The 20,946-nt window shown below is 30.8% G+C and overlaps 1 protein-coding gene across 1 annotated transcript in view; it reads left to right on the forward strand.

Moving 5' to 3' along the window:
• Positions 1 to 3,727: 3,727 nt before the first annotated feature.
• Positions 3,728 to 20,946, forward strand: part of LOC146992882 (uncharacterized) — a 35,454-nt gene continuing 18,235 nt past the window's right edge. The window contains exon 1 of the mRNA XM_085809174.1: positions 3,728 to 3,885. Coding sequence (XP_085665300.1) covers positions 3,807 to 3,885 — 79 coding nt within the window. The 5' untranslated portion in view covers positions 3,728 to 3,806. The remainder of the gene's footprint in view (positions 3,886 to 20,946) is intronic.

Raw genomic sequence — 20,946 nt, forward strand, 5'->3', positions numbered from 1 at the left:
ACATATTTAATTAATCATTAAATAGCTTATTTTAATTTAAGCTGAAAATAAACAAATTATGAAAACTTTCTAACTGGGACAAAAGTTCGGAAAATAAATAAAAATAAAAATGTTTGTTTGTAAATAATTATAAATTTCTTTTATTTCTAACTAAAGATTTTGACAAAATTTGTAGCCTTGGAGAGAAATTTCTAGAAATTACCTTCATATTGATCAGTCATTTGGATTTCTTTCTTATGAATTTTCACAAAACCTCTTTGCATATAAATATATTCCTGAACAAACCTATTATTCTTAGTGCAAAAATTCGTCACTAAGCTGTATGTTTTGACAAGTACGAATAAAAGTTAATAAAATCTGTATCTTCAAATCTTTGAATAAAATTTATATCACACTGTAAGTTAATCTACTTATAGATTTCCTGGTGTTCAGAATCACTTTTAATGGTAATGAAACTAATGTAAACTTTGACTTCAAATAACTAAAATCTTGAGACTTTTGCAATACCGTATTTGAAATGAATACATATTTAAAATGTAGTAGTTGCGAAACGCATATAATTGCTTCGGGGGACGCAAGCCGCTCGCGGGTCGCCAATTTAAAAACCACTGGTTTAGGATATTATAAAAATGTACGTTATATAACATAATTAGCCTTTCTAATTTAGCAAAAATGAATGTATCATTTTTCAGATACATTGGTATGCAGGTCTGTAACATTTTTTGGAAGGAGTGCAAAGAAGGTATCAGTGCCATTTCGGACTTAAAAGTCCATTTTCAGATTAGAGTACATGATATTATTTGCCCCATAAACTATTTTACAACAAAGCTATCTGAAATCCACAGAAAGTCTTTGGTCAGAGCAAGATTAGTTTCATTAGTAAACGTGATAGAATTCTGCTTCTTTTGATCAAATTTTAACTGAACCATAGCAGAATTCTTTTAATCTGCGAATATCTTTTTTACGCAGTTAAGGTTTTCGCATAAAACTGCTGAACAGCAGCAGCTTTCTTGGGTTTGGCCCAAGCCAAAATTTCGAGTGAGTGGAGCTTTCGTACTTTCCTCCAGTTAATAATTGCCAATTTTCCTAGAGGGTTCTACGAAAACATTCGTCTTTATGAGAAAAATTGGTTAGTGGTTAATCGATGATAGTCTTTGTATTGTTAATGAGTCACTGAATAGTTAAGATTTTTATTTGATGTTAGTAGTATAAAAACCAGACCTTTTCTTAGTACTTTACGTAACGATGGTAAGCAAGAATATTGCCGTGTTTAAATATTTGATTCCAGTGTTTATAAGATTATAGCTAAATTAAATTAAATTTGCTGGTTATATACCAAGACTTGGAAAGGGTGAAAAAGCCGTTTCATTCAACTCAAGAAGTAATCTACAGACGAAACTCCTATTGCTTATAAACTTGGCCAGTACTTTTGGCTGCAACTCGAAATAGAAATATTAAATTAAAACTAAGTTTAATAATCAGCCGAAGCTACACAGAAGTAATTAACGCGAGTTGGCTCTTAGCCCTATCACCGATGTACACAAACCGGCAGTTAATATGCACAATCGTAAAAGAGCAAGCTTGACTCAGTGAAGTAACGCGGTTGAACGGCAGAACACGGTCTGTCTGAAGTAACTCAGACACCAGCTTAAAACAGTAGCTTTCTATCTTAATTTGCGTAACGCGCGAATTTGAAATATCATTCTGGCAGAGAATGGAAATGAGGGAAGATAGGGGAGGGAATGGAGAAATGTAACTGAACAGAACTGGTTAATTTAAAATTAAAATAACATTCCTTACAATAATTTCAATGAAAGGAGTTCACCGGCTTTCGTTGTATCACAAAGCATTTAAAAAGTCTTTTAAGCGAATTAACAACATTAGTATGATAATAATTATAAGAAAACGTTTAATCTGAGCGCACTTTAATTTCAGCAATAAGTGAGGATAAATTACGCACGATAAATTTTCTGTATGTAGTAACGGATATTTTAAGATTAGATTTAGGGCTATTGCTAAGTCTTCTTTACAGTAAAAGACTTGAAAAATGGAATAATATTCCATATTAACTAACTTTGCCTTTGGTATTAAATATTATAAATGAAACAAACTAGACGACCTTAAAGTGACTTAAACTTAAAGTGAGACTTCAAAAGAGACTGAAAAACTGTTGTCCTGGTTTTTATACTCATAAATACTGTATCAAGTCTTACCCATAGACAACGTAAAAGCAATATTACTTAAAGCTAAATGGGATTGAAATAACTCAGACTATCAGGAGAGCTTGGAATTAATGGCTTTACAAATGCGTATTTTGATCAAGGCAATTAACTCGTGGGTCATTTCTAAAGTTGTTAAAAGGATATTAGGTTGTGAAAACGCAGTAATCTTCAGACGCTAAAATATACAGATAAAGCTATTAAGATACTATTTAAGAAAATAATTTTGATTTGCTACAAATTTAATAAACAATATTTAAATTGTATAATGTTATTTTATTCTTGGGTGTAACGTTTTCAGTCATAAAAAATTTGTCTCTCGAGTTAATTCTTTAAGAAAATAAAATTCCTATCGTTTTATTTTAAAAACAGTAGTACTTTATTGCTGCCATTTATTGTAAAAACTTATCTGTTTAGGCCTAACTTAAAATTTAAAATTCTATCTTTAAAAAGTAAATAAAAAGCAGTGATCTCAGTAATTAGCAAACAGCAGCTATTTTGAAAACTTATATTTAACTAAAACTACGAAAGTATTACAAAAACGCTTTATATTTATATTTTCATAGGATACTGAGGACACTGTAAATGTCACGATGCTATTTTTAAAATTCTTATCCTCAACATGAATAGTGGTGTTGTAATAGCAAATAATAACAAAAATGAAATGAAATGCTTTGTAGTTTGTTATAATCAAAATAGAAACGGTTCACTTTTAAAAATTTTGTTATTATTTAATGCAATAACTCAAGCAGATAAAGCACCTGTGACGTACGTGTCTGGTTTTGATGGAAAAGGTTTTATTAGGATCCAACGCTCAAAAGGTGAAATCATTATAATATGCGTGAATGTACTTGCATTTTTAAAAACATTTTGAGCAGCTAGTTCATCTGAAAAGTAGTAAAAGAATGTATTTCCTAAACGTTTCTCGAGTTGTAGATTCTTCTGGGGTTCTTTTCAGTTTCTATTAAGGTTTCCATTATTGATGCTTAATTACATCCTCTTAGTTTTATCTAGATCTTCAAGATGTCTCATAGCTATTATTAGTAGTCTATAAGAAACTATCAAAAAGCCTATCTTCTGGATATATTAAAAGAACGTAAGTCTAAACAGAATCTATAGGCTTGAACAGTTGTAGGGTTAATTCATTGCGTATAAAATGATATTATAACAGAAGTGCAGTTAACGAAAAGCACTGCATTATTTTGTAAGAAATTTGAAGTTTTGGGTATTAAGCATAACTCTTGCAAGTATTTTTAAACTCACATCCACTTATGAAGAACATTTTAGCGGTGTTAAGGATCTGCATTTTCTGAATTACATTTGCCCTTACTACATACTCATTATACAGCAGATATTTTTAGATTCTTGCGTCCACGATCCGTGACCCTCACTGCAACAAAAGAGCAGAGGTGTGGCAAAAAGATTCTTGCGATCAATCTCGGAATCATCTGGTGTAACCATCTCTATAGCAACTCAAAACAACATATAATCCTAACTATGCAGGCATCCATTTCTTAGTAAATGACTTCAACTTGATCACAAACCATTTTCCAAGTCATCATCAGAACGGAATCTTCTTTTGAAAATATGGCTGTTACATTCATGAGGCGTTTATTGTGCATTGTTGTTCTCTCTGTCATCTCTGTTTACAATTGGAGATGTGAAGGTGAGTAACCGAGTGAATGAGCATTAGTAGTTTTTATGTTGTTGCCAATGATATAAAGGCTACAAAATAATGAATTCCAAAATGCTTGAAGGTTTCCATACGCCATTTCCTTTTAAAAGTAAAGCCATTACGATTAGCTTGTGATTTCGATGTAGAAATTTTGTATCATTTTTTAAAAGTTGTATATGACAAATTTAACTTGAGGTTTCTGAACGTAATTAGGTTTTTGTATCGTGTATTCCTATCTTGGTAATGTTGTGAAATATTTTATTATTTCATTGTTTCTATTTGTCATCGTAAGAGATATGTTGCAGGTCACGAGATAAAAAAGACAAGACTTCTTTTCTGTATATGTGCACACTAAATATATCATTGGCTTTCTATAAAAATATTTAGCAATGCCTGATGAATATTTAACCTATTAGTGAAAATATATTTGGATATGAGATTCACTAATAATATGTAAAAATATGCAAGAAAAAGAACAGTTATGGTCCACATTTGCTCTCTAATTACCTTTATGTTGTAAAAAAAAAAGGAATATCAATTTGTTGCACTGTAATTACTTCAGGAGATAGGAACTTTCTCCTGTTCACTTGAAAAGAATATTATTTTTTTCAAGAGAAAAATTCATAAAATACCACCATTGATAAAAAAGAGTTTTGTAGCAAATTGTTTGTATAGAAATGAAGGTGATGAATTGATAAAATCAAGTAGTTTTTGTAATATAATTTTGTAATATATTTGTAATATAAATATTATAAATTGTAATATAAATATTATAAATCTTCAAAACTATCAAAAACTTTAAAAATTTACATTGAAATGAATATTTAAGAAAAATCTGTTTTCCGTTGTTGCTAATATTATAATCTTAATTTCGTGAATACTGCGAAACTTCGTATCTTTATACATCTAGAAACATTAAAAGACTTACCTTACTTGAGCCATCTGCTAGAACTAAGTCCTGTTGACATCCAAATTCATTACCGCAGCAAACTGCATTAGGAGATCTTGCTCTTTGTCTTCATCAGCACTCGTGTTTACATTTGGAATAATATATTATATGTACTTGAATATTAATTAATATTTTTTAGAAAAGTTGTCGGATTTTAGTCCATTTTTTATTTCAGAGATTTTTAACGCCAACTTTATTGCATAATTTCTGAGTTTACTGACCATTCCATTTTGTTTGTGTTGTCAACAAAACAAGGCTAATAATGATAAATTTTATAAAAGTAAAATGGGTAAGTTTAATGTATACTGGGAATCATATTTCCTGTCTAAAGTAATACACTGTCTTCCTGATGGATAATAAAGTAGGAGGAGGTAAGATAAATGAAGTAGGTGGAGCACGTAGGGAAAAATAATAAGAAAGAAAGGAAAAGCTCCATAACTTAATCCTTAAAAAAGAGGCTTGGAAGATAATTATTACTAAAAAGTGCAAAATGGATAATTCATAGCATTTGTTAATTTTTCAGTTTTAAGGAAATTGTTTTGCATTATAAAAACATTATTTCTCGAATTCTAGATAAACTTTGTAGAGTCAATATGTTTTTTTTTTAATGTTGGAGACTGGAAAAATGCACAATGCTTTAGCCAGGACTCGAATCTTGGACCTCTCAAAAACGCGCTGAGTATGCTTCCAATTACACCAACTTCAAGGCATACGGAAAGAAGGAAGAAAATACCTTATAATTTAAAAAAAAAACTAGCATGAAGCATTATTAAAGAACTTGCTGTGATAATTTACGGTACACTTTTTATGATTTATTAGGTTATTCATTACCTTTAATTTTTTATTGTTCGACAGAGAAACATCTGTCACTAGTTCGCTTTTTTAATACTTAATCCACTTAATGTTGATTCTTAACTTTCATTTATTTTTCCTCACTTCTGATAAAACAAAAACTAATACTTCTTGTTTATAAGTAAACAATTTTAATAAAATTATATTACACATTATTTATAAACAATTATGATGAGCAGCTTATCTACTATTCCATTTTCAGCACTTTTAAAACTACAGAAAAAAGAACAATAATAAAAAATGATGCTGTTAATAACCTTTAAAGCACATTTTCATTCATATTTTGTCACATAAAAAGTGAACAACTTAAATTTGAAGAAATAAAGAAAATATTAAAAAGTAACTTATTATTTACTTCTTACTAATGAATTTGAGGTGAATTCATTAATATTATTTTTAAATCTCCAGCAAAATATTGTAAAATAAGGTAAAAAAAGGGGAAATATGACTAAAAGTAGCAAAAACTGCTCACGTTTATGAGTCATTTTTTTTCTCTTTTGGAAAGAAGAAAGAAGGCTATTATTGGACTAAATCTTCATTTTAATGAGTATTTTGTTCAATTTTCAAGTAATTTAAAAATAAAGATGCTCAGTTAAATGTTCAGAGAAGGGAATTAAGATCTTTATGGATTTTTCTAGGACGCACAAATACTATAGCATTCTAAATTGAATTTATATGAGCGGTTTAAAGTGACAGAATTCCTAAACCTTTTATTAGGCGTTTTATTCAAAGCTGTTTTTAGTCTCAGCTTTTGCGACAGCTTTTGACTAATTTAGAAAATATGAAATGCTACGCAATTCTAGCTTCTTCTTGAGAAATTTTAATTCCATTTTTATGAAAAATTAAATTAGTGTTTAATACTGTCCACTACTTTACAAGCATAAAATTATGTTTGGTAATCTTCCTGCCGTGAAGAAAATCATAAAGTTTGAAAATAAATTTAAGGAGTTTAAATCTACCCTTTCTCCATAAGCAGCCGTTTTTCCTCTGAAACCTTTTGCGGACTTAACAAATTAGGTCATGCCTTTAGGCGAGTTCTAATCTGAAGAGTTTAGCAATTTTATAATAGAAATGGATGGGCTCGCTGTTTTATTTGTTCAGCATTCGATTGGAAAAAGAAAGCTCTTGCCTATTTATTCCCTGAAGAAATCTTCTTCCGGGCTGTTAATTCATGCAAATGCGGAAGTTTCTGAGATGAATGCATTAATGTTATTTCAAAATCTCCAGTAAAATAGTAAAATAATATTAAATTATCCAGGCATTTCTACTCTTCATCAGTATTCAGGGTACGTGATATTACGCGCTTAAATTAAGCCGGTTTGAAAGAGTTGATTTCATTACAGAAACCCTTTTAATGTAAAATTTATTTGCCTACAGTTACTGGAGTTTAAAGATTTCTTGGGTATGATCTCCACTAAGGAATGAGTAAGTAAATAAAGAGAAATGATGAAAAGTGGCATGTAAATATGTATGATAGAAAAACATTTATTCAAAGATTAACGTTATAAGAGATCTCTCTATATAAAATTACGCTTTCTTTCTGTTTCCCTTTTAAAATCTGGAGCTTTTATTACTTTAATTTTTATCAGTCCTTTTCTCCGTCTTATTGTAATATGCAACTTATTCAGAATTTTAAATGTAGACTTCAGAATTAATTACTTCTCACGACATGTATATGATATACTCAATGAAATGAACGACTATGGCGTAATCAGTTTGCTGCTAATTTATTTCCTTTCATTTTATCTTTCGAATTAGAAATCTTAAGCACATTGTCATATCTTATATCGAGCATGCTCTGCATTAATAATCCACGTTACCATAAACATCATCATGCAGTAGTGAGTTCAGCTCATTTATAAGAAATGCGTTATAAACTTTAATACGAGATAGAGTTCTATATAGACGTACCAGTGATACTTAAACTTCTGCAATTTCATATATAAATAAATGAAATTTCAATGAAATAAAACAAAACTGAACTAAGCAAATTTAGCAGATGAAGCCGTATAGCATTAGTAGTATTTTGCGATCGACTGACGGACTCCCAAGTAGCACACAACTTTGCAAACTGTTCCGAGAGGTTGAAAAGTGGTCGTGGTAACTTTTACGACGTCTTTACAACGTTGCAAGACGCAAAATATTTGCCGTTGCATCTTGGCAATTTGTCGACGTTCCTGAAACATTATTATATGACCGCTTTTAGACGTGGTCGTTTTACCATTTTTTCATAGTTCATCAGCGTTACTTTTAGAAAGAAAAGAGACTAAATCTGCCATTTCAAGAATCTTAAGTCCGCATAAGATTTACTTTCAATGTTTCATTACTTTATTTCATTTAAATATATTAATTTAAGGTAGATTCATCTAATGAAATACAAATTTAATATAAATACTTTGATTTATTAAATTTAATTAGTATTAAAAATATGTGCTAAATTATTGTTTAAAATTTTGTTAAAATAACTAATACTTAAAATATTTAAAAATATTATAGCAAAATATATAAAAATGAAACTAATCTATAAAGTTATTAAGTTATGCATTTTATATATTTAAAAAAATCCTATTTCCGAAATCAATGCAAATCACATGTTAGCAATTATTTCACTACTGAAATATAACTTTATTTATTATTTTTAAAGTAAGGACGAATTTATTTGAATTAATATGGTGACATAAGATGAAACATTTTACCACATACCAATTTTGCAAAACTGAAATATAACTTTATTTATTATTTTTAAAGTAAGGACGAATTTATTTGAATTAATATGGTGACATAAGATGAAACATTTTACCACATACCAATTTTGCAAAAAGTACAATTGTCGCGAAGATATGATTGTGTATGGAGATGTATTCACGGATAAAAATGGGGCGATTTTAAGAATTCCGAGAAAACGTCCAATGTTAAAAGACGATGCATATCTATGCATATTTAACGGCTGTCCAATATATATATGACGATAAACTCACCGACAGTCAGGGGAAGCAGAGCAGAAAAATTAATACTAAACGAGAAAGAAATATTAACACTTTTCATAGAAAACGACAAAATTAATTGATTTGATAAATTACTAATAAATGTTGACATAAAAATTAGAGAAACTGAGAACAAAAATACGAAAATTATTACGTATAAAAATTCTGATGAACTGTTTGTTATGTTTTTACGTTTTTGTCCACCTCCATGCATTCAAAAATGCTTGGTTTAAACTTATACCTTACACTCGGGATTTGGTGACATTGACATTACAATTGTTTTAGTGAGTCCGATAAATATTTTTTGTAAATAATATAATCTTGTGAACATTATTCGTAATTCTATTCAGTTGAAATAATTTTTCTAGGCCATTTAAAAGAGATTCTGTATTAAATTATCAGAAGGACCGTCGAAAGGTTTAATGCAGTCGTATAAATCTCTGAAAGTTATACTGCATTGGGTTCTTCAACCAAAGACATTCCATGCACATTATTTCCTGAATGCTTATATAAACAAACATCTCGAGATTTTGTGCGCTTTGACTAGCTGCCAAATTCGAAGATGTTAACTGCACAATTACTTAAGTTTCCAACAGTTCATTCAAGTAATTTGGTATAAAGATGCCAGATTTGGCATTTGAAAATACTGGCTTCATGTTCGAAAATGAATCAAGCAATGACTGATATATATAATATTGCTTACATTGAAAGTAAATGTAACGCACTGTCAATCAAAGAATGCACTGTGAATATTATTATTGTTTTGTCCCTATCTACTTATTTCAACTGCCTTCAGCGAGTGAAGTTGGATTGCTGTGAGTTCCTTTGGAAGCCTCTGAATCGAGGAGAAATCATAGTAGAAATGCAGATTTTGTGCTTATTTTGTTTCTGAATATCTGCTCTACAAGAAGACACCAAAAGTTTGGATAAATCATTTAGAAAATATCAAATGCAACGTGCTACAATGCTAAAATGCTAATCGTGAATAAAGTGTTCTGTTTTGGTGTTTTATGTGTTTCCGTAGTTGGTGTTCTCCAATCTTCATTGTTTCCAGTTGTGCAATATTTAGATACACGGATTAGCGATTAGGTTATAACGTCCTAAGTATACCATTCATATTAAACGATTATTGTGTTGGTGCTCAAAATTAATTCATGTAAAACCAAAAGTAACATACAACGGTAAGGCATTTTCTAGTTTTGCTGAAAATGCAATCAACGCAGAAGCAATTAAGAATTCAAGCTGTTATGGTATGTTCATTAGTTTCAAAATACAAGAAAAATTATTGGACTGGTGCCGGTACTTTATATGACTGCTGAAGATAATTAGATATACGTTATAACAAGAACCAATACATTAAATTTAATAATAATATATTCTATAGTATGCAGAAAAGGTTAATGATTTTAAAGTGTATGAAATGTATGATCGAAAAAATAGTGTTAAGGAAGCATTAGAATTACTATGAAATATTGTAATCTATAATTATGTGATATTAATTGCGTAACATTAAAAATATAAAGTATATTTTATGATTGGAAATTGCAGTTTTATTACTTTTCGTTGGGTGGTGATGGTGGTGGTGTACTTAATTATGGCAAAGCACACTAGGGCTATCTGCCTAAGAGGAGGGATGCTTCCGTGGAGGACTTTCTAAGGGAAACTGGCTCGTATACACGTTATACATGGGGAAAACCACGAAAACGCCCATGCAGCCAGTCCGTTCGCGGGATTCGAGCCTCGGACCGAACTACCAGTCTTTTCGTTGGGTATCTATTCTTCCAAACACTGTGAAATTCGCGTTTTTTAAATATTGCCGTTATGTGTGTTTATTAGATTATCTCAATAAATGAATGTTGGAAATCAGGTTTTATTTTTTATTAAATTTAAGTATATTGTATTGCCTTTAGGTATGTTTATTTACTTTTTATGTGCTTGTGATAACAAGTGCATTCATGATAAATAGAAACAAAAAGTTTCATCGTGTGCTATTTAACAAAGAGCTTACTTTTAACGTACTTAGCTTACTATCGTGTACTATATTATTTAAATTATTTCTGTACAGTATTATAAAAAGTGCATGAAATAATCATTGCAATTTACCACTATTCTAACATGTAGAAACTAAAAATAAGTAAACACATTAACATATGATCGAAAGAAATGGTGTTAAGGAATATCATCATAACTTGTAAATACTGCAATCCATAATTATGGTACTTTTAATTGCTTACTATTTAAAAAAACACAAATAATTTTTCGTTAATTGGAAATTTTATTTCTGTTACCTTCCTTCTGCTACTTATACTTTCAAACACAGCTATTTCATGTTAAATAGTGCTGTCATGTATGTTGTTTGTTAGGTTATTATTTCATTTTAGATATCAATATGGGAAGTTTTTTCTGGTTATTAGATTTAGGTATATTTTTGTACGAAATATTTTTGATCACATTTATTAATTACTTTATACAGTGTTTCATTTGCATATCTTGGAGATATAGAATTTAATGGTTATATTTTTTACTATAAAACGCGAATAAATTTATATTTGAGTTCAGGTTAAAATACTGATTATGTTACCGTAAGAACCGCTTCCTAATTTATAATGACAGGGGCAATTTTCAATTTCTCTGAGATTTAACAGAAATAAATGTGATAATGCTGTTATAATCAGAAACGCTCTTTTTTACGCGCATATATATCTTTACTTTTATTTATGTCTGATTGAGTTTTATTTACTTAAAACCTACTATTAATGTTATATATTTATAATAACCACTTTCATAATTACTCTCACTTACATACTAAAGGATTAAGGAAAAAAAATGATGAAATCTTAAAAATAATCGTAACTTGGAATTTAAGTTATTTAAAAAATATAGTTTAAAGTACTGAAAATAATTAAGGCTATTATTAATTGTGCATAATTATTGTAAAGATAAAAAATTGTATTATCTTCTAGTTTTCAGGAAATGATGAAATATTTAAACTCTAGAAAAATACAAGGAATAAAAATTAAAAAATTAAAATAAAAATACATTAGTAAGCTTAACCGAAATATAACCCAAGAAGGACGTAATAACGATGTCTGTGTTTTGGTAGCTCTTTCCAACAGACAGTTCTCAAAAGAATTGCTTGAACGTTTGCTTGGAAATGTAATAATGGATAAACTATTGGTAACTACCATGATAGTACTTCTTTTAAACAAACCTACATTACGGTAAGAAATCATAGAAATATTAACATTACAATATCTGAGTAACTGGGCTGGACACATCACACAGAGCTCGAGCGCGACGTATCCGGCTTAATTACTTTGCAAAGTTCCGGGGTACTCTCACATAAATGAGTTTTGATCGCAGTTTCCAAGAGGGACATCTGATGAACGAAGGGAGGCGAATAACTGACCTGTTTTTCAGAAGATTGAGCACATCAATAGTAGATAAGGCTACTAAGGCTGTATAATAAATTGGAACGTAAATGAAAGAAGTAAGGTGAAATCACATGTTTGGAATGTTTCTTAAGCGTGAGAGCCACTTCCGGGTATCTTAAAGAAGATCCTACACAAAATATATGTCAAATAATCAATGCAAGGGAAAATAAAATTCATGCAAGAGAAAATAAAATGGAATACACGCTAATACAAAATTGCGATCACAAGCTGAATACACTGAATAAAAATAAAAATAACTACAACACAAGCACCAATAAACTATTCCTCAGAGGGAAAAGTTATGTGTAATACAAGAAGGAGAAAACTGTGGAAATATTTTTTAAATTTTCAGAACCTAGCGCTAAAATGTTACAGGAGAAATAGTCAAGGAAATAACGGTAGTTCTTATAAATGTTAAATGGTAGAAGAATAGTTAATAATGATTGACTCAATTTATAAAACGTTTAGAAAGTACTCCTTCATTATCAAGTTTCCAGCATGCTATTTTATATGCCTATGTTCTTATTTATTTCGTACTTATCTTTACTGCATTGTAGAAATTACGTTACTGTCTTCATTTACTTTTGCTTTTGAAAGCAATGCGACTTTTTTCCAGACTTAAGAGCATAGCTTTCAGGAAAGGGAAATGAACTTATTGTGATCTCCCCTGATACAGTATTGCATTTTCTTAGTGAGTTCCGTATTTGCTAATAAATGTTCAAATTCTGTTCGTGATTATAAGATGAAAAAGTTTTATTTCTTTTCACGGTGAAAATACCCTCAGCACGTCTCTGCTAGTAGCAATTCGAAAAGTTTTATGGTCTCTGTTTTGTGGGAAAAGTTTTAACACTTTTAGTTTAGTACATATAGCATTTAGGAGACCGAAAAAAAAGTTTCTCGCATAAATTCGATTTTATTGTTCCTTTTAAAATATTAAAAAAATGTTTTTGAAAAAGGAACTATATGAAAGGAGAATTTAAAACTATCCTGAATATTTTGCTTGCAATAAACCTAGCACAGAGTTTGGATTTTAAATACAAAACTCATTTTTAAAAATAATTTCTACGTAGTGTGTGAAAGTACTTTTGTTGATTGCTTCGTAAACCACTTGCTGATGCATTTTGAAGAATTGATGCTATCTGGACAAAATCCGTAATACGTAAAGGGTCTGCCTCACAGATTAAAGTGGTACGCGAACATTTATGACTTCGAGCATGGCTCTTCAGAATAGCAAACTAAGCGAAAGAGATTCAACCGTTTTACAGCGGAAGTAGCGTAGTTAAAAAGGTCCTTCTCAATAAGATCTTCCGAAAGTGGTTCTTTGTAAGAATTTCTTTTGTAAAGCATATTTCTGCCAGATACGGAGATGTTTTCTTCTGAAACTTTCAAATCTAGTGCCTTAGGACTTTTTATCCGGCTCAAGTTACATACGCACAATTATTTAAACAGATTTATTTTAATCTACTTGGATGCTATTATTATATCCAGGCATACCACTATCCTTTAAGATCCTTTAAACTGGATAACATGTAACTGAAAAATCATAATACATGAAATTACATGACAGGTTAGGTAATATGAATATGGAAAAGCACACAAGTGTTCTCTTCTTAAAGGCAGGAATGCCTTCGCGGAGGACTTCCTAAGGGAAGCTGATTCGTAACCATACCAGATAGTTCGTTATCAATTGGATTAGTAACTCATACTATCAGGATCAATGTTCCTTCTAACCTTCTTCGGGAACATGCGAGGACCTGACTCGGAACAGAGAGCTTACTAAAGCTATGTTCACTAATTGTGGGAAGTAGACAGGATACACAAGAAGGGTATACAAAACCCTTTATTTTTCTCTATTTACAAAAACTTCCGTACTTCGGAATACACCGACCCGCTACTTGGGGTCTAACGTAAAAATATAAAAAATAGAACTAAACTCTAATTTAACTTTAAAATAATAAACGTGGAAGATTGGCCTTATATTAACAGGAGGCGTATGTAGTACAGAGAACTGTGAACACTACAATACGTTTAAATTTATCAAGAGGATTAAAACCTCTGGCCTGGAAGGCAACCAGCAACTGCGTAACTTCTAAGGTAAGCGGCCTGCTTCGACTCACTGCTTCCTCTCTCTCGCTTGGCAAAAAGCCACAACTTAAATACTTGGCGTTCTCCAGACAAACTTTGCATAAAAACCTTAACGCTTATAATTCTGGCCGGAAGTAGAAAATAAGAAGTGATAGTAAAGATTTAAAATAAAATAAACGTTAGTAAAACTTAAGATCCTTACAATACCTTTTTTTGACGTTAGAGATATCAAAATTGAGTTTTCCCATTTTCCATGTTCATTATATTAGTTCATTATCAACTGGATTGGTTACTCATACCTTTTTTTGACGTTAGAGATATCAATATTCAGTTTTCCCATTTTCCGTTCCCATTAAATTACGTTACGCTGTTATGGAATTAAGCATCTCCACTTCCTAGTGAATTGCTGGCTTTTAGAGGTGTTGTTATTGAATGTTTCAAACGATCTTTAATTTATATTGTTAGTTAAAACAACACATTGTTTAATTAACCGAGGGATTCAAATATAGTATATACAGTTCTTAGTAATATAGCGTATCTTTACTTCATACACATAAGTGGTCAAGTGCATAAGACTACCAAATGCTAGTAATTTGACGCAGGTTTGAATATTAAAGGACGGGTTGGTTGCCACAGTGTGGTTTTCTTAGTATTCCTCTCATGGAACACTAATAAGAGTCAATTTCTTTTAGAAAGTTCTTTACAAATGCCTCCCTTTCCTGCAGCAGATAGCCTCTTTTACTTGCCCCCCTAAAAAAGCAAATAGTTTCATTTTAAAACACGAACAGTTTTGCTTTAGGTTTTAGTAATATCGTTAACTGATGGGATTTATAGCACTACTTGTAATTCGTGTGATTTATAATATATTTAATAGATAAGTTTTATAAACATTTGATACCTTTTTATGGCTAACAAAAGGTATTTTTAACATCCTTTCGTAGATGAGTTTTTATTTATTTATTTATTCATTTAATGTTGAATGAAGCGGTATTATTATTGAAAGTTTACACTTACTTAGCATTTGCAGTTAAAATTAAGAATATTTTTTCTTCAGTCCCTTTTCCTTTTAGTTTTTATTTTAAGGCTTTAGAATATTTGAGCATTTCGCAATTTGTGAAACTCCTAAGTTGATTATAAGTGATATATTTATTTATGTTACATAATAAGATGTGAAACATAACTATAATTATAAAAACCATCAGAAAGTTTTATGGATAAGTCTTTTATGTCTTTAAGCATCGAAATCAATTTTATGTCTACTTACAATAAAATAAATATACTGCATCATAAGAGACTGAATGCAGTGCCCTTAGAGGCGAATTTTGTAAGTTAACGATCTTGTTCCGAAAACTATGAGATATAACGAAAGGAAATCAACAGTAAAGCTTAGAGCGATACTTATTTATTATGAAATGATGCATTACATACACCAATAATTTGCACAAAACCCCCGGAATTTAGATACTTCTCTATCGGATGACCGATGTAAATACATCACTGAATGCATGTGGTTGATTTATTTGGCTACGGCAAAGCATTCAAGAAATATATGTCTTTAACTGCAAATGTCACATTATAAAGAGGATACAAATTTCCTAATAAAACTAACATGCATCAGCAGGGTACAAATTATTATATTAAGAAATTTATATAGCAGTAAGGCAATCCGAAGAAAGAAAACACAAAATAATGTTCCAAAATTACTAAATACCATGCTAACAGTTGATCATGCACGAGGTGCCCACCATCAGCAGAAATTTACATTTGTATTCAAGCCAGAATACAGAAGTCCAATAGAGTTAGGTCAAGTGAACGCGGTATCTACTCTACAGTAACACCACAGCCGATGATCTTGTGCCCAAAAATGCCCAACAAGAATCTTTGCACTAACGTGGTAGGGCACAGTAATACTGGATTGCCAGAGAACGCAGTCTTACGGGAAGTCAAGTACTGTGGTTTCCAATAACTTCAAGGGTTTTCGTCCAGTTAAGTTTTGTTAGAAGAACATAGATCCTATGCAGCGAATGTTTCAAATGTCACACCAGACACCGAGGATACTTTGCGCCTGATAAACGAACCTGCTGTTGTCATGATGGACTTTCAAGTACTGAGTTACATCGACTTAAAGCCTACTGCAATCGAATTTCTTCTCTTCTGTCCATTTATTGTTTGCCGGGAAATTCAACTATAAATCCAGTGTGCTCATGATGAAGTTGCACCTGTTGTAAAGTGTCTGATAATCTCTTGGCAGCAACCCTTACGTTAGTGGTTACACTGCACCGATGAAATGACAATTAGTTCAAAGTTTGCCGTAAAAGGCGGTTCACTGGCTACAAGTGCACACATAAACAATTGTCTGTCTGCACGGTATGGAGACAACATGCAATACGCCTTGTTTCACCAGATCGACAAATGACACTGATGATAACAAGCTGCAATAGGATAAGAAAGATTAGGGACAGAAATGCATACTGTGATGTCATTTTTGTCAGACGAACTGAATTTCCCTCATAAGAGAACCATCTCCCTCTACTCTTCGTTAGATAAACCATGTTCAGACTCGAAGATACAGTCTGCGTATTATCTAACTGCCAGTTTATACTTTCTGATAAGGTTTGACAAAGAGTTCCAATTTGCATATTATCATCCAACCGTCACTATTTTTGAGGCAAATTTCGTTTAAAGACGTTCGTTTCGTTTTGCTTTTCCGATGCCATTAGTGATATATTTTGTGTTTCCATTGTAAATTCTACATAACATTATTAATATATGTTCAATAGTTTTGTAAAGTTAGTGCATATGTACTGGAATATAATACTGCAACATGGTATTTCACTTGTATTCTAATAGTTTTATATCTTTAGAATATGTACTTGTATTGCTGCCCTAGTATTCTGTTTTTATAGAAGTGTAGAATGTTTTTAATAGTATTTATTTAATGACTCGTAATATATATTCTACAGTAGTATTATAAACAAAATACTACTGCAGAATATGTATAACAGTTAATTGCGATTTATATCTAATTTCAAATAATGTGAACCAGTACGCTTATAACAATACTGTACTTTAAAAATTGCGAAATTTTGGGAAACCTGAAAAAGGTAGCTCTATTTTAAACTGAAAGAAGAGCACATGCATTCTTCTCTTCTTGCCGGATTCAGCTTAACAGCTGAACAAATAAAATAGATTGCTTCTAGCTGTATGTACTTCCATTCTCTCCATTGTGTTTTTGTTGCTCTTCCCAAGAAAATCAGCTCCCGATAATCATGTCTCCTGACGTAGTGTGAACGAAGTTAAAATCACTGAAAGGAATTAAACAGGCTGAGAAGCACCATCTCGAAATGAACCAGCTGCTCAGTCGGTGAAGTATGATAAAGTGATGTAATTATACCGGTGATTAGACACCGAGGGATCTGTATGTCAGCGCTTTCAAGTTGTTAGTGTATATAGGGCATCACTTCATATTAAATTGGGAATTCTGTATAAGTTTTCAGCTGACATATGCTTACTATTTACCATAAGTTTCGAGATAAGATCGTTAATCTCCAAAATTAGCTTGTAAGGTTACCGCAATCTGTATCATATAATAAAGCATAGTCCCTTTACTGTAGGTGAACGCTGCTTCCAAAGCTTTTTGAGTTTAAAAAAGTACTTGAGGATTTTATTTTACATACTTGAATCCATTATTGTTTCATTACTTACAACATACGTTCTATACTGTTTTTCATATACCATCCATTACTGTGTTTTTTTATACTTTAATCTGTTACTTTTTTGTAAAATTTTACGGTAAACTTTAGAGTATATTTATCTCCGAAGGAAATAAATAAGGTAAGATCTTTTAACCTATGATCATTTGGACGATGTTTCAAAATTTTTTAATTTGGTTTTCATAATTTATATTGCATGTAGTGGATAAAAGTGCAATATAATGAAATATTTACAATACATTTAAAATAGGAAATTTGTTTAAAGCTGTAAGCTAATTACGACATACGTTCGAAGGGGCACAAAAACAGCAATTAGATTTAGTGTAGTACAATTAAAACTCGTAGTCTGAATTTTAAATATTTGAATGTACTTACTTCTTTGGCTACGAATAAAAAACGTGAATGTAAAATTTCCACCTTACTCGTATTTATTTTTAAGAAGAATATACATTCATATCTCGATGCACATCTTGTAAATTTTACTTATAGTATTCCAATTTTTGTTGCTTAATTTTGTGTGTTTTTGAGCTTGGCAGTTTCTAGCATATTGCGACATATTGCTGTAAAACACAGATTCGTTATTCAGTGTAATCAATATTGCTTTTATAACTTAACCTCAGCATTTTATTTCAGTTCGTTTCATTCGCAGTAAATTATTCTTTTTTAAACCGTACTATACTTTTCATAACAAACTGATATGCAATCAATCAACTGAATAATGCATTTTTTGAAAAGCCGCACATCTGAGTAATATAAATAAATAATATTCGGAATTTATCAAAATAAATTTTTGCATTTGGGGGAATATATGGAAAAAAGGAACAAGCTGAAGAATATCAAAGTTGCTTACAGTAATATTTACAGTTGCATTCATAACAAATCTTGCTTAAAAAGAAATCTATATCTTAAGGATTTTATTTTCTTATTGCTCTTTCTTCGTAGCTCTTATATAATGAAAAAAAAGTGCCCCTCTGCTACTGAACTCAAGTAGAATAAAACTGATAATCATGTAACAATATACGAGAATGTAAAGAGATATTAACTTTAAAGTTTCAAAGGAGCCGGTATTTGCCAAATTCTTTTTTCCTTAGATGTTTAAGTTGAGTAATTATTGGGAAGTCGACCGCAACTAAAAGCTAAAAGAAAAGATAAAATGATGCCGCAGAGCAAGAGACTAAAAATGAAATTTTTTGTGTAAGTACAGCCTAATGCTATTTTTAATATATATATTTTAAAAATGCAAAGTGCATATTTTTAAAATATTTTCTTCACATCGAAGAAACTGAAGAATGCTATATTCAGGGGGAAAAAACATTTCTTTATAAAATCTTTTAACCGCTCGAGTGGATTGTAAGAAACATTTTGGGGCTTTAAAAGAAACACAGCGTAAAAATTTCACTGAAATTTTAGTGTTTTAAAATATTTAATTTAATGTAACAAAAAGACTTAAGAAACATAGTCCTGATTAATAATGTTGCTCATATTTACGATTTTATGGAGAATAATTATTGTTGGATTCAGGGTAAAATTATTATTTTAGAATTTAAATGCATTATTCTTATGGAAATGAGAAACATACTTGCGCTATGAAAGCAATCGAATTATTTTCCGCCCATGCATTTTTTTCTTTGAGCTTTTATTTGAATGGTAATTATATAAATATCCGAATATATATATATATAGACTGGTTTCATAATTCAAGATAACTTTTCAGTTTGTCACATGAACTTTACTCCCTTCACCTTTTTTTGAAATTTTGCATGACGTATTTTAATTGTGAATTTTGAAATGACTTACAAGTGGTGAACAAACCGTAAAAAAAAATTTGGTGAAAGGAATGCATATAACGAAAATTTAAATTAATCTAAATAAAAATGCTGATGATGACTTAGCTGCTTATATTTTTTCGCGTAGCAAGAAAGCTGTCAAACCTGTTAGAAGTCGTAGGAGCCTAGATGTAGTTGTAACTGTAAGTGAATTCACTGTAAGTGAATTTAGAATTCTGAAGAAGAAAAATGTTGGAGACAGTACAGCGACTGGCCACAATAGTAGAATTTTTTTATGTGCAGTGAGATAACATCTTCAGTGACACTTAGACTTTATACTGTACTTGTATAAGGTCTAAGTGTCACTGCGTATATGCAAAACTGCTCGTTGAAAGAGAACGCATTCTTTAGGTTTAACAAAAATAAGAAAACAATAATGGCAAAGTAATTACCTTTTATTACGTTATCTCAAGCCACGCCATACTCTATTCAAATACTATAATAAAGCTAGAATGATGTATAAAACAAATTAAGCAAACAAAACAAAAAAGAAACAGTTTTTCACAGACGATTGAGTATTTCTCATTCAATTAATTCAGTTCTCACTTCGCGAGAAGGCAAAAATACATAAAAACTCAAAATATCTATATTAAAAATTACGAAGTAAATCTCAAACACTTATTTCCTCGAAAAAATTCCAGAAAGGATTAAGCATGATTTAATTGGCAATAATAAATGAAGGCGTTATCTTTGTTGTTGCGAAGCTAAGTTTCTCTAGATTGGCAGCAAATCCACTAGTCTGCTGTTTCAAATGTAAACAATGAATGGCCGTCATAGGAAAAAAAAAAAAAGGCTTAGCGGCACTTGAACAACTTTAAAATTGTTGATAATTCTAAAAATATTGCATACAGATTTACTAAAGGCATAAAAACCTTAACCGAAAGATAAAAAAAAACATAATTCAATCATTTTTAAAGCAAAAAATGTACAATTTACAAACATATAAGAGTAAAGAAACTGAGATCACTGAGCCGGGTAACAGAGTGGATATATATATATAAATATATTTATATACGTTTGGTGCGGCCGATTGCAACCAAAATACGAGGTGCACATCTACATGTTCTAGCAGTCCTATATACAAAATTTCAACGTTCTGAGGCTACTCGTTTTTGAGTTATGCGAGATACGTACGTACGCGTACGTACGTGCGCACGTACGTACATACGTTCGTACAGACGCCACGAAAAATTCTCTTCAGAATTAATT

The sequence above is a fragment of the Stegodyphus dumicola genome, chromosome X2 (assembly GCF_044657685.1).
Source record: "Stegodyphus dumicola isolate Sdum_Otavi_A_Nest chromosome X2, ASM4465768v1".
In the NCBI taxonomy this organism is placed as follows: domain Eukaryota; kingdom Metazoa; phylum Arthropoda; class Arachnida; order Araneae; family Eresidae; genus Stegodyphus; species Stegodyphus dumicola.